The sequence below is a fragment of the Apodemus sylvaticus genome, chromosome 9, assembly GCF_947179515.1.
Source record: "Apodemus sylvaticus chromosome 9, mApoSyl1.1, whole genome shotgun sequence".
In the NCBI taxonomy this organism is placed as follows: domain Eukaryota; kingdom Metazoa; phylum Chordata; class Mammalia; order Rodentia; family Muridae; genus Apodemus; species Apodemus sylvaticus.
This window is the reverse complement of record NC_067480.1, coordinates 106,186,406-106,200,601: the sequence shown is the minus strand read 5'-3', so window position 1 is coordinate 106,200,601 and position 14,196 is coordinate 106,186,406. Positions and strand designations below refer to the sequence as shown.

Sequence of the window (14,196 nt, the reverse complement as noted above, 5' to 3'; positions counted from 1 at the left end):
GTGGCACATGTTAAATGCAGGCTCAACACTCGTATACAGAAAATCAAAATCGTCAAGATATTCTTAGCCTTGGTATAACTTCAAGCAGCCCAGCTAGTGCTCTGGAGCCTTTTGCCTTCCTCTTTGACACCACCTCTCTCTAACTCTTCCCTGTGCTCCCATCCCTTCCCCCACCCCTGTGCATGCCTACATATCTGCCACATCCTAAGGTTGTGCAGCCATTTGAACTTATACTGAGCATGTGCTTCAGTTTCCTGGAGAGTCTCCATTCCAGTCTTCACCTAACTGACTAGGCTCAGGCTGATGTGCCTCGCACCAAGCACCCCCATCCCACTGCACCCCACCCCTGGGGTTAAGGGCTAGCTGGCTTTGCTGAGCCTTGAGCTAGAAGAACGAGAAGGAACACAGGTGGTTTTGCGCTCTGAGGCTGGGCGAGAATGCCTCTTGATTCTGGGTGAGCATCCCAAGGCACACAGAAGCAGATTCTAAAGGCAGGCTGGCTCTGGCTGCTGGGAGGTGGTCAGTTCTGAACTTTGCGCAGATACTGCAGAAGGGGCAGCATGTGGAGGGGTGTAGCTAGCTGCCAGCCCTGGAGCCCTGGAGGTCAGCCGCTGCTCCCTCCTGACTTTAGGTTTGAAAGATAAGAAACTGGAAAGCAGAGCACAAAACAAAGCAAGGAGCCTGGTGGGGGCAGGCCTGCCAAGGAGTGCGAGGCCTTAGAGGGTCTGCACCTGGCCCCTGGCTTTGCAGGGAGAGGTGCTGTTTAGGGGCTGATTGTGAAACTTCAACACTTCACCCTTCCTATTTCACTTCCGTCATCTTTGTGGAGAGAAGAATGATTTTACATATGGAATCAGAAGTGGTTGGAGGGGCTGAAGTCTCAGAGTGGAAGTGACATATGACAACTTTGGCAGTATGGAGGGGGAGGATCAGCTCCTCTACTCTCCCTGACACACATGCACGTGCTCACTCACACCCTGCTGCTGTGCTGGGAGGTGTGTAGGGGAGACACTCTGGCCCTTCACTGGGAGGCTGTGGGAGGCGAGGCCCTTGACACCATTCCCGGGGATGAGGGGTGATCGATCATGTGCTTTACAAAGGAAGCTCTGGTGTCTGGGTGTCCTAGAAGAGATACCAGTATGCGTGCTCAGAGAGGGCACTGTGGAATGTGTGTAGAGAGTCCTAAAGTATTTGATAAAGCTGTTGTCACGTCCTGGGGACATCATAGAAGCACATGCTAATGCTTCCACCTGCAGGGTAGCGCGTTTTGTGACCACTTAGTTCACATTTGAAGCAAAACCAATGTCTCAGATGAGGCGATTAGTGAACAATGGTCGTATTCACAGGCAACGTGGATCTAACCAACAGCAAACTGAGGCTCCCAGAAGACCTCAGCCAACTGTAATGATGGGCTGAGTCGGAAAGAGAGGCCCTGCTGCACAGTTAAGAATCAGCTTCGTCAGGAAGACATGTGAAAAAAAGCACAAGACTTGGATCCAGTCTGTGAATCCCACAGTTGCCAAGAGAATGAACATCAGTCTCCAGCCGTGTGAGCAGAGTGGCTCGCCTGACAGGGAACACGGACAACCCAGGGTCCTCCAAGGACAGACACAAAAAGATGGAAAAGCAAGGCTGTCCTGGGGCCTGCAGTAGACAGAGGCTCCTGCTGAGCAGAGCAAATGCAGTCAAGGATGGGGTGGCCCCACCCACCAGCCAGCTCCTGGAGCACAGACCCCACAGGCTGTCAGACCACAGAAGGGCAGATTTTGGCAAAATACAGAAAGAACTCCCTTTGTTTACCCAGCGGATGGGCCGGACCAGCTTGTCAGACAGATGTTGCACTTCTGTGCCGGAAATAAACACTTGGGGAGAGGGCCAGGGACTTTGAATGACAGTCTGCAGCAGTAGACTAGGGGTCGGGAGGTGTGGCTTTGGCTCAGGTGCCACTGCCTGTGGGTGCAATGAAGGAAAGGACATGCCAGGGGCCAGTCGGGCTCGCAGAGGATCTTGGGTTTGCCACCTGTGTATACTCAGCCTATGGACAGAATGTCACCTGGTCTTCAGGAACCTACTTAGGCCCATTCCAGGCATCGCTTCTGCAAAGGAACACCACCTTTGCTGGTGACGCTACATCTTATCGATTCGTTTGCTAGTTTCTGAGCACTGTTGGAGATGAGCCCTTACAACAGGTCCTGTGAAGCTGGCTCCTTGTGCTCACACATCTTGGGGACACCAGGACAGCTCCCTGGTGACATGAGTAGTTGTTTCCTCGTCTTGCTGTGTGACTATCCATTGCCTGGGTTAACTGTAATCCTCTCTCCGGGCCATGTGTGCGTTCCTCCTCCTCTGAGTCCGTGCGATTTCATGAGCACATGTGGACAGCCAGGCTGCATGGTAACCTGCACTTGCAGACACAGGCAGAATGGGAGTGTGTCAGGAGAGAGACTCCAGACTGCTAATCAAGGTCACACCCTAGATCTTCCTACCTGGGGAGCAAACACACTGGATTGATTCCCGTTAGGAACAGAGTTGCCAGTGGTGTGACAAGTGTGCATAGCTTTGGAGATACCAGCCTTACAGCAAGGTGCAGGCAGCATTTCCACAGAGGGACAGGCAGAGGGAGGCTGCTGCATCTTGGGCTGCCCTGGACACATCGGAAAACGTAGCTCATGCCTTTGGCCAAATGCCTGGTAGCCTTTTAGGGCAGTTCAGTCTCAGCAGGGCCTGGTTCCCTTTGGAGGGAGTGAAGATGGGGGGAGGGAGGTGCATGGGGGGGGCATGTTGTACTGGCCTGGGTGTCAGTCCTACCTCCCTGGATGTTCCTGTAGGATGTCTGCTCCCTTGTGAGAGCTGCCCAGACAGTGGCAGTCTGGGAGCAAAGTACCTGAATCCTCTGGTTTAGAAAAGAATATTGTTCATAGTTTTCTAGTGCCTTGGGCACCTCTGTGTGCTGATCCAGTGTCCTGGTCTTACAGAGGTCTCTTGCAGTGGGCGGGACAGAGACCAAGACTGGCCTGGCCTGGCCTGGTCTAAGCACTATGTTGGAACCTATTGCCTTATATGACATCTGCTGGGAGGGCTCCAGTGGCCTCTGCATCTTTCTCTGCTTGCCCAGTGTGAATTCTGGAGAAGCTTTACCAGGTGGGGTTAGGCAATTTCTGTGGAAAAAGAGCCCACAGCCTGAGCAGGGCCTCTGCTTGTCCCCTGCACAGTTAGACTGGTGCTTCGGGTGGGTCCTCAATGCTTTTCCATTATAAGCTCTCCATCTGTCCGGTTAAAAAGTGGCCCCCTGTCCTTGTGTCTCAGTGGGACTAGGGATTCAGGAATGAGTGTCAGGAGGACTGTGGGCAGCAGACTGAGAGTGTCAGCATGGGGCCTCTGCTCGTAGATAGGGAGTATATGGATATGTCCACTTACCCTCTCCATCAAGGTTGCCTTCTGGTGTGTGTGTTTTCTAGATCACAGTCCCGGCGTGACCCCTACCACACCCACACACACACCTCTTCCCTTCAGGATCCACACCCTCCCAGTACTGTTGTGAGGCCTGCCAGCTCTAGCCCTCCCCCTGGCCGGCCCCGCCCCACCCTCTGCGGGCCTTGGTGTGTGGGGGGATTAATGAAGCCCAGATGCAGGACTCCTGACTCTGGCAGTAAGTTTTGTAGCAGGGCAGCAGCAGCTTGGAAGAACCATTTACCTCCCACTGTGTCTGGGCCCAGCTGCTCCTGGATTCTAGATCCCAGGAACAGCTGGAAAGCAGGTCCTAGCTACAGGCAGGCCAGGGTGGGGGACGTGAGGAGGCTGGGGTTCAGGCAGGACCTAGAGTAGGGGCCGTGGAAGATCAGGTCTTCTTACTGACCATCCTATGGCTCAGCTCTGGGCTGCCCAGCCAGGCTCCCCGAGGAAACTCTGGGAGCCCCTCCAACCCCCACCCCACCCTACCCCCTGCCATGCTTCTGCAGAAGGAGGGCAAGACTAAAGCCAGGCAGAATTTTGGGGGGAGTGACTAGCTTCCCCCTCGGTCTCCAGATGAAATACAAACACAGTGCAGAACAGAATTCTCTTAAGACAGAAAAGCAAAAAATTTCTTTGTTCAAAGTTTGTGTTTAACAGGGCATCCTATTTTTTAGTTTACCTGACATGCATAAATCCCTTCTAGCTAAATCTCTTTCTAGTATGATAGCTTTATTGAACTACAGTGTACAGATGGACAGACAGGCTGTTGAGCATGTGATTCGGCAGAGTTCTCACAGGTCAAGCACATGTGAAACTAGCACCCAGATTAGGAGAGAAAGTTCACCCAGAGCATGCCTAGGGCCGCCCCTCCCTGCTGTGGGCTGCATCATCTCCTTTTGTCTGCTTGGTGGCGGAGTGATGGGACGCGTGGGGCAGCGTGTAGACACTGTGCAGTCAGCTCGGTGGGTGCTCCTGCCGTGAGCACTGCTGTGGAGCAGGACTGCAAAGTTGTGGGGTGGTGTGTGTACATCCTCAGTAAGTCTTCAGTGTTCCAAAGAGACCGTGTGCCTTCCTTCCTGTCGGCGGTGGAGCAGCCTGTGATCCTCCAGCCTCCTCAGAGTGGCCATTTCTCTCTTCAGTCCTTCAGATGCGTGCCAACCCTGCCTGCCTCTGTCCTTCTCTCAATTGAGAGTCTCCTGCTTGGTTGGTTCTTCTAGTTTTTCTAACTGTTGCTTAAGAAAAACCAGCCAAGGGCCTGGTGAGATGGCTCAGCGGTTAAGAGCACTAATTGCTCTTCCAAAGGTCCTGAGTTCAAATCCCAGAAACCACATGGTGGCTCACAACCATCTGTAAGGAGATCTGATGCTCTCTTCTGTAGTGCCTGAAGACAGCTATAGTGTACTTATATATAACAATAAACAAATCTTTAAAAAAAGAAAAAGAAAAAGAAAAACCAGCCAAGGCTGTAGAGCTCAGGCCTGGTCTGATTCGGGGCTTCCCAGCCTCCAGGAAGCTTGGGGGTCTGCCTCGGCACTCCCTCACTGAGGCAAGTGTGGCCCTGGGATGCCTGCTCCGGAGGGAGTCATCGCAGTCAGCTCCCTCCAGTAGTGCGTCCTCCTCTAAGAGTCCAGTCTGAGACGCGTCCTCTCCAGCCTTCCTCTGTTCCTCTTACTCCCTGGCATGGAGTCTGAGACTCATGTGTCTTCCATTCTGAGTGGGCTACTTAGCACTGTGTGGCAGCCACACAAGTTGCTCTAGCAGAGAGTAAGCATGGAATTCTGGGCATGGCACCTGCCTGGCTTGTGTAAGGCCCCAAGTGTCATCCTTGTCAGAATAAATAATTCCATTCCCAGGGCTACTGCCTGGTGACGAGTGTCTGGAGACACGGTGCCATCTCCTCAGCAAGGGTGGGTGATTAGTTATAGAATTTAGACTTGAGAGTCTGCCCTGTCACCTAGGCTCAAGGGTCCCAGGACAGCATTCGGCCCCATCCTCTGGTCTCTTCTCCCTTCATCTCTTCTTTACTCCCCCAAGTGCTTAAGGACCCAAGGATCCAGTGTTAGCATCTAAAGCCCCACTGGGGCCTTCATTCCTGAGGACAAGATGGCTCAGTCCTGAGCCAGTGCAAGGCATTGCTGTATGGCCGACCTAAAGTCTGTCCTGCTGGGAGATAGGAGGACAAACAGCACCGTAAGGTGACTACCTTGTCACATTAGCTGTCCCACAGGGAAGTTATACTCTCTTAACTGTCCAGTGAAGACCCAAAAGCTATTTCAGGGCACTCAGTCACTCTGAGGCCCAGGATGTAGGAGGGGAATCCCAAAGGAAAGGTCTGTGAATGGTGGGTGAACGAACACACACACACACACACACACACACACACACACACACGTGCGCGCAGAGTCGGTCGGTCGTCAGTCGCCTTTGCCCTCCATTTGCATGTTCCCCTCTCCCTTAGCCCTGTTAGCCCCTCCGTCCACAACCTTCTGCTCAGATGCTTGCTTGGTTTATGCTTCAGTCCCAGGCTCTCCTGTGTTCTGTGCTCTACCACTGAGCCTCACCTGGTTCTGTCTCTTCATCTGTGCATATTTATTATGCAGAGGTAGGAATGTTGGTCCATTTCCGAGTAGGCCTTCCACCCATCCAGATCCACAGATACATACAGAGCTGAAGGAGTTACAGCTCCAAAGAAAAATGATTATCCTCTCCTGGGTGACCTGCCTGAAGTGCCCAGGCCTCGAGCCTACCCCACTCAGAGTCTCTTGTTCTTCTCTCTCAGGCAGCTTAGAAGTCAGCTGAGCCTCGTGGTTATTGCCCGGATGCTGGGTCAGCAAGAGTCACTTCCTCTATCTGGAGAGAAGACCCAGGTGAGTCTGCCTCAGCCGGACAGGAAGACCTCTGGCGGGCTACAACCCCTCTCCCCATTACCTGTCTTTTTGTTTTCATGGGGTTTTTTGTCTTTTGTTTGTTTGTTTGTTTCGAGACAGGGTTTCTCTGTGTAGCCCTGGCTGTCCTGGAACTCACTCTGTAGACCAGGCTGGCCTCGAACTCAGAAGTCCACCTGTCTCTGCCTCCCACATGCTGGGATTAAAGGTGTGCGCCACCACGGCCCGGCACCTGTCTTCACCTGAAGTATTTTCAGAGAGACCATCCCCAGACCTAAGCTGGATTTGAATGTCTTACTCAAATTCATTCAACAGTTGCTGAAGCCAGGGCTTCCGTGTGCATTGGTAGAGCACTTGCCCAGCGTGTGCGGCCCGGGGTTCTGTTATCTGCATGGTGATGAACCTGCATTTCCAGCTGCTGGGGAGACTGGGACAGGAAGATTGTTTGAGCCTAGGAGTTAAGGCCTCTTGCCGGGCGGTAGTGGTGCACTTCTGTAATCCCAGCACTTGGGAGGCAGAGGCAGGCAGATTTCTGAGTTCAAGGCCAGCCTGGTCTACGGAGTGAGCTCCAGGACAGCCAGGGCTACACAGAGAAACCCTGTCTTGAAAAAAACCAAAAAAACCAAAAAAACCAAAAACCATACAAACAAGGCCCCAACCTGGGCAATGTAGTGTGACAGTTCATACCTTTAACCCCAAAACTTTAATTCCAGCACTCTAATGATCATGATTGTTTGAACAACTACTGTGCCCTAGGCACTGGGGACTAGTCTGATTGGTTTTAATTTAATTTTAATTTAATTTTAATTTAGAGGTTGTGAATTATGGGAAAACAGACATAACATGATGTCATTTCAACTTTGTTTTCTGTTTTTTGTTTTGCTAGTGTTTTGTTTTATGACAGTCTCCCCGATCCTCCTGCCTCAGCATCCAGAGTGCTAGAGTTACAGACTAGTTCAGTGCTAGTACTGTCGTTAGTATTCTTATTCTTTGAAAATTTCATACATACCTACAACATATTCCCCCTCTTCCTCTTTCCCAAGGCCACGCCCCTAGGTCCATCCTTACCCCCATTCCCTCCTAACTTCATGTATAGCCTGTATACACGTAATGTGGGACCATTCACGGGGCAGGCCTCCCCTCCGGGACCACACCCTTGAAGAACACTGACAGGGCTAGAGAGAGATGGCTGGCAGTTAAGACCTTGCTGCTCTTACAGAGGAATGGAGCTCAGTACCCAGTGTCCAGGACCTTCCTGTTCTCCACTTCCCAAACCCCAGTCTATGACTTTTTGTAGACAGAACAGTAAAGCCAGAAATACTATTAAAGCTGCTCTCACCAGGGCCCCCGTTCCAGGGTTAGATGTCCCTGGCAGCAGGACTGAGTCGTGGCTTCTCCCTCCTCTCTGTGGAGCTCTGCCACTGCCTGTTAGTGCAGAGGCCATGGCCTCTGCAGGCTGCAAGGGTAAGCTAGGCCTCCCCAGCTTGAAAGCCTCTTGCCTCCCCAGGGATCTGCCTAGGGTCCTTGCAGTTTCAGGGTCAACACTGAGTGGCCAGGAACATAGGAAAAGGTCTGCTCAGCACATCCTCCAGCTAGGCAGCTCAAGAGCTTAAGCCAAGTTTTTGTAAGGGAGCTAAGAAAGGTATTGTTAGTTAGGTTGGGAAGAGGCGGCTGGGCCTGGCTCTCTTCAGCCCACTCCCCTCTCCCCCACAGCCTTGAACACTTTCGCTCTAGTGTAGCAGAAACATGTCGCTTCTACTCTGGCTAACATGTCATTTCAGGGAGGCCTGCTGGCCCTGTCTGCCACCCTCCCTTACTTGTCTAGTGTCTGTGTTGTGTTGCCCATACTCCTGTTCCCAGGCAGGATCTCTGGGACCTGGGCACAGTGGTGACGTCTGCTTGTTGTCATTGCCCCTTGTCCCAGGGACTGGCCCACACCAGGAAGGCAGTGGGATAAAGAAAGAGCCCAGAGGGTGTCAGGGCCCCCAAGGAGAGGATGCTTTGAAAGCCACCATTGGGAGGGCATGGCCCTGCTGAGGTCACGCTGAAGAAGGGAGGGCAGAAGTTTAGGAAGTTAGGAGCAGGCACAGTTGAGATACAGCCCCAGGGCAGCCTGAGAGAAAGAAGAGGAGGGAAGTCAGGACTTGAAGGAGGGTAGGTAGGTCCCTGGGGCCTCGTGCCCAGAAGCTGTGTTGGCAGTGACTCAAAGGTGGGCCCATTTCAAGGCTAGGTAGGTTTTCTTGGCCTGAGACTGTTCAGGAAGCCTGGAGGGGCCACAGGGAGGGAGGCATGTTGTGAGGACTGTTCTGTTCACTTAGTCAGGGATCTAGCTCAGAAGGTCTCTGCAACAAGCAAGAATGCAGGAGCACAAGGCCTTGGAGGCAAGCGGACAGGGCTCAGCTTCCTAACTTTTCGTCATTTCCTACACCTGCCTGCTTGTGAGCACCATGGGCCCAGTTGTATACCTGTCTGCTCCTGACACAAGGCTCAGCCTCAGACGCCAGGTGTGACAAAACCAGACAGCTCCAGAAGAGGGTGAGCCAGCTAGCTGTGACCTGGGTGACTAACGTTGCCTGAGGCCAGGCTTGTGGAGGAGGGCTTAGAGGATGAGTCCATGCTTGCCGAGCGCACTGCCTGGAGGAGCAAGAGCCAGAACCTCACCTCAGTGGCTCTAGAGAGAGGAAGGCCCAGCAGGTGTGTTCAGATCTCCTCACAGCTCATCCTGGTGTCTGGTCACCAGGTACTCGCCTTCGCAGTCTGACCTATTACACCCATTCCTCACACTTGCCTTCAAAGGACCACCTTGTCCCCACCGCCAGCCACGATGCCTCCACACACCAGTCTCTGCCTGAGTCTTCTCCCTTGAACCAACCTCACCCTCCAGATGCACACAGCTGTTCTTCCCACCTGAGTTCTTCCCACCCAGCGGCTCTCACTGTGTTCCAAGTACTGTTCTTAGTGCTTGCCTTCCTCAGAACCTGGGGCTGGAAGAGCTCCTACTCTATTCATGTTTTATAAATGGAGAAACTGAGTCAGGGACGCTCCCCCAAGGCCAGAAGGCAGGGCAGGGGTGGAACGAGGATTAGAACTGGACCGCTGACCCCTGTAGCACGCCCACTTCAACCTCTCCTGTCCAACACCGTTGTGAAGGGTCTTCTAGGGTTCACTGTTGTAGAAGTGAGCAGCTTGGAGCTTGAAGGGTTCTCAGCACCCAGGCTGCCCACCCTCCCTCTGCCCCTGCCTCAGACCACAGCCTGAGCTCCAGGAGCAGACAGAGAGCTGGGTGTAAGAGACAGCAGGCAGGAAAATGGCAATCACCCAGCCCCTTCATCTTCCAGGACAACCCCTGATTGGACCAGTGATTCCTCCTGTTCCATTGAAATACTAGGAATACTTCAGAAACAGTTGCTGTTTGACCTCAGGCCACAATGTGCTCTAGAGTCTGGTCTGGGCAAGAAAGAACTGAATGAAATGAAGTCCCTCTCCTATGATTGCCATAGTCCAGGCAGGCCAACAGAGGCAGGCAGCAAGAAAAAAGGAACATTTGAGGTGAACTTGCAGAGAATGCCAAGAGCTGTGGAGGGAAATAAAGCCAGAAAGGGGAGATGCACATTGGGCAGGTGCAGTCATCCGAGGGCAACGAGATGGAAGGGACATTTGTGCGCACAGCTATGGGAAGCAAGGTTCCCTTTGGGTGGGTGAGTGGGGGTCTCTTCCAGCAGAGGAAGCGGTGACTGCAGAGGCTGCAGCGCTCAGGAAGGGACAGTTAGGTTGCAGGGAAAGCAAAGGGGCTGGTGTGGCAAGAGCGCGAGGGTGGATTACAGAGGCCAGCGAGAGAGGAGTGCAGCCAAAGCCGCCCCAAGGAGGGACAACACCTGACCTCCACAGCTTTACAGGTGGCTAGCTGTGTGGAGACCACACTGTTGGGTGAGCCTAGCATTCTGGAGGGCAGCTGGTCAGGGTTAGCAGCAGAGTCGTGCCCAGATGCCAGGTCACTTCCCAAGGACAGCCAGCAGGGCTAGGGGAAGGTGGGTGGGAGCCTCTAGTCTAGAGTGAGGGGCGGGGCCAGGCTCCCCCAGCCTGGCACAGTGCAAGCGGAACAGGTTTGGGAGGAAACCAGGAGTTTGCTTCTTAACCAGCTCTTGCAACACAGAAATAAGACAAACCAATTTTTAATATGCGTGTTTATTTATTGTGTGTGCACACTGTGGCCCATGTGGAGGTCAGAGGACAGCCGGCAGGAGTCCATGCTGGTCTCTCCTTCCACAGGCTGGATGCAGGGATCAAACTCAAGTTCCTCAGGCATGGAAGCAAGCACCTTTACCCTCTGAGCTGTCCTATCAACCCACTGCATCACAAGTCCTAAGCTTACAAGCATGTGCTACCATGTCTAGCAGCAATCCACTTTGGTCAAATGGATTTTTTTATTTTTTAATTTTGAGATAGGGTTTCTCTATATAATCCTAGCTGTCCTGGAAGTTGCTATGTAGACCAGGCTGACCTCAAACTCAAAAATCCGCCTGCCCTCCTCCTGTCCCCCAAGTGCTGGGATTAGAGGCACGTGCCACCACATTCAGCCCCAAATCATGTCTTGAAATTTGGAAAGCAAGGGCTTTGAATGGGACACAAAAGTTTGAATGTCCTAGGAAACAGTTAACTAATGTCCCAGCCTACTCTTTAGCCTCTCACTTGCCTAATGAATGCTTAATAAGCATTGGCCATGCGCCAAGTGGTGCTCAGCCCTGTGGACACTGCAGGAGAAGGCAATGCTGACAGTCCTGACCTCATAGCCAGGGAGGGGCTGAGGAGACACTAACATGTGAATTCCATGCCTGGTGGAGAATAAATGGTGCTTAGAGAAAACGCTGCCGGATGGGGTGGCAGGGGTGTAAGCGCAGGTGGTGTCCGCTGTGGATTAGATGTGACAGTGGACTAGGACCAAGGACCGGGTAGTTCTGCACTGTCTCCGTTGAGGAGTCAGATAAGGGCCCAGGCTCCAGAGAGCAGCGGCAGGTTACTTCGGACCTCCTAGTGTTCACACCCGCCTCCTGTGCAAATTGGAGCCACTGCCAGGATTTGAGAGCAAGAGCCACATGCTGTTGTAGACAGTTGCTTTGCCAGGATCTCTTCTGCCTCTTCCTGCCAGGAGACTGGCAAGGCCAGTGGAGGCCTGTCCTTCTGGGTGATCTTCACTGCTTACCCTGAGGTGTGTGCCCTAATGGGCTGGGCGTTTGCTGAGTTGGCACTCTGCAGTGGAGGTAGGGGTGGGGGTGGAGACAGTGTTGGTCTGGTCCTGACCCTCCCTCTACAGGACCTTTAGGGACCAGAAAAGCCCTAATCTCAGAGAGAGGGTGGTATGTGGGGGCAGGGCGACTCAGGAAACAAAAGCGAATCTGAGACCAGACTGCAAGAGTGCGCTCACTCGCCCGCCCCGGCCTGCCTGCCCGCCCCGAAGCACCGCCAAGCTGCTTACACAGTCGGAGCTGGTGCTCGGTCTGTGCTCTTGCTCTCTGCGCCAACCCTGCCCCCACCTCGGGAGCAGGGAGGGTCCTGGCTCTGCTGAAGCAGGCCTCAGTCACTCTGGGGGTGTGGATTTGGGAGCAGGGCAGGGCCGCCCTGTGCTTGCACAGCTGCGAGCCTCCAGCATGCTAAAGGCCAGGGCTGTTTTGAAAATTATCCCCAGACTTAGAAGGCGGGAGCAAGGCAATGTTGCTTCGAGTGCGGCTTCAGATGGAAGCCATCTCTGCCTAGACTTTCCCCTCTTTTGTTGCTGCCTTCTTTCCGCTTTGCAGAGAAGGCCTGGCCTCCTTCCAGGAGCCAAAGCCAGCCTGACTCCTAGCCCCTCGCCTGCCTCCTCCCTGCCCAGCTGCTCTCCAGGGCTTCCAAGGTTGAGGGCAGCTCAAGTGCAGAGCAGGTGCTGGTGGGTGTGAGTCACAGGAGGAAGCAGGTGCCCTGTGCCACCCGGCTGTCCTCAAGCCGGGAGCTGGGCTGGGGGCTCAGCTCTCTCGCCTGTAGCCACACTGCACCTGCTGGATCTAAGCAGTCTGTCCTCTTGCTACCCTGCCATCGCTGCTGCTCCTCCGCATCCTTCCCCCATTCCTGGGGTTGCACATGGATGCATTAGACGATGGCGGGCCGGCAGGCGGGCGAGCGAGGACTGGGGCCCAGCCACAGCCCAGCATCTGGGCAGCCCTTGCTGGGGCCCGTCTAGACTGCCCAAACTCATGTTTGGGGTCATTAGAGGGACGAGGCTAGCTGCAGGTTCACTAGGAGGGGTTGGGCTGTGTCTTCAAAGCTAAGCAGGAAGTGGGGTGCCTGGTAGAAGAACGAACACATTACCAAAGCCCCCTGTAGACCTTTTGGGGAATCTCCGTCTAAAGAGACCAACTGAGAGGATGTTTCTGAGACTGAGAATATAGATATTGGATGAGAGTGAATTATTCGTTATTTTGTTAGACAAGAAAATAGTACAGTGTTTTAGGGAAAGAAAAAGAGAGCTGGGCCAGGCACATGTCCCCGTGGCAGAGGCGGGGAGATTGCTGGAAGTTTGAGGTCAGCCGTGTGTACGTAGGAAGTACCCGGGCAGCCAGGAGCCATGGCAGGCAGTTCCTATCTATAAATAAAATGAAAATGTGCTAGTGAGATGGCTGTCGCTATAGAGGCACTCACCGTCAAGCCTGATGAGCTAAGCTCAGTCCCCAGAATATATAATAACAGTAACCAATTAAAAGAGAGGGTAGCCTGGTGGTTCGAGCTTCCTAATCCCAGTACTTGGGAGGAAGACCTGGGCAGGTGCAAAGGGTAGGCCAGCTTGGAACACAGAGGAGACCTTGTTTCAAACACACAGTGCTGTTGGTATTGGCGGACACCATTATATTGTGGGGGACTATTCTGTTATAAGTTCCTTATGGCTTAGAAGACTCAATATTAGAAATTCCTGGCAGGCGGTGGCAGTGCACGCCTGTAATCCCTGCATTCTGGGAGGCAGAGGCAGGCGGATTTCTGAGTTCGAGGACAGCCAGGTCTACAGAGTGAGTTCCAGGACAGCCAGGGCTACACAGAGAAACCCTGTCTCAAAAAAAAAAAAACCAAATCCAAAAAATATATATATTGGTGAAGTGGGTGGGTGAAGAGGACTTAGGGACAGGTAGGTAGAGAAGGTGTGGTCATGGCTCACAGGATGGAAAGACGTAGTTGAGGACACAGGGTCCTCTTCCTGTGGATCGAACATGTCACAGCCACAAGCCCAGGGACAGGAGAGGGATGCAGGGGAAAGTGTGCTATTGGCTGAAGTCCTACTCAGTGGCAGAGGGAGTCTCTTTCTTAGTCTTGGTTTTCCAAGGAATTAGGGTAAACCCTTAAGCTTCAGGGGTGCTTCCTAATTTATCACAGGGCTCACTGTGTGTGTGTGTGTGTGTGTGTGTGTGTGTACCCACCCATATACATGTCCCTCTTCCTAGGAAGAAGGGGTATGGACCATTTTAGGGACAAAATACCCAGAGTCGAAGAGGTCCTGGCTCATAAGTGAAAGGTGGATTCCGACCTGGAGGCTGGGGCTCTGAGCCTTGGCCATGAGGTGAGGGTGTCCTCCGAGAACACTTGTGCACACGCAGTCACAGCCTCCTTTTTCCTCTCCAGCTAACCCTGCTCAGCCAGCTCCTCAGCCTCATGAGGCCATCGTCCCTCAGGCAGTGTCTGCGCGTGGAGCCCATGCCATCCAGTCCGGGGCAGCAGTCAAAGGCCAGTGCTGAGCTAGACCACAAGGTAAGCCCCTCAGGCCCTGCCTGCCTTCGCTGACACCCTGCTGCCCAGTTAGCAGGGAGGGTGCGGCTGTTCCCATTGCACAGCCTGCGGGCCC

At 53.4% G+C, this 14,196-nt stretch overlaps 1 protein-coding gene across 5 annotated transcripts in view; it reads left to right on the top strand.

Annotated features, from left to right (window-relative positions):
* Fam178b (family with sequence similarity 178 member B) overlaps positions 1 to 14,196 on the top strand; it is a 94,929-nt gene that overhangs the window by 64,630 nt on the left and 16,103 nt on the right. For 4 of the 5 annotated variants that reach the window (XM_052192972.1, XM_052192973.1, XM_052192974.1 and 1 more), the window contains 2 exons: positions 6,233 to 6,320; positions 13,977 to 14,102. In XM_052192972.1, coding sequence (XP_052048932.1) covers positions 6,233 to 6,320; positions 13,977 to 14,102 — 214 coding nt within the window. Of the gene's footprint in view, positions 1 to 6,232; positions 6,321 to 11,452; positions 11,545 to 13,976; positions 14,103 to 14,196 lie in introns of those variants that run through there. The other variant, XM_052192977.1, reaches the window with a different exon arrangement.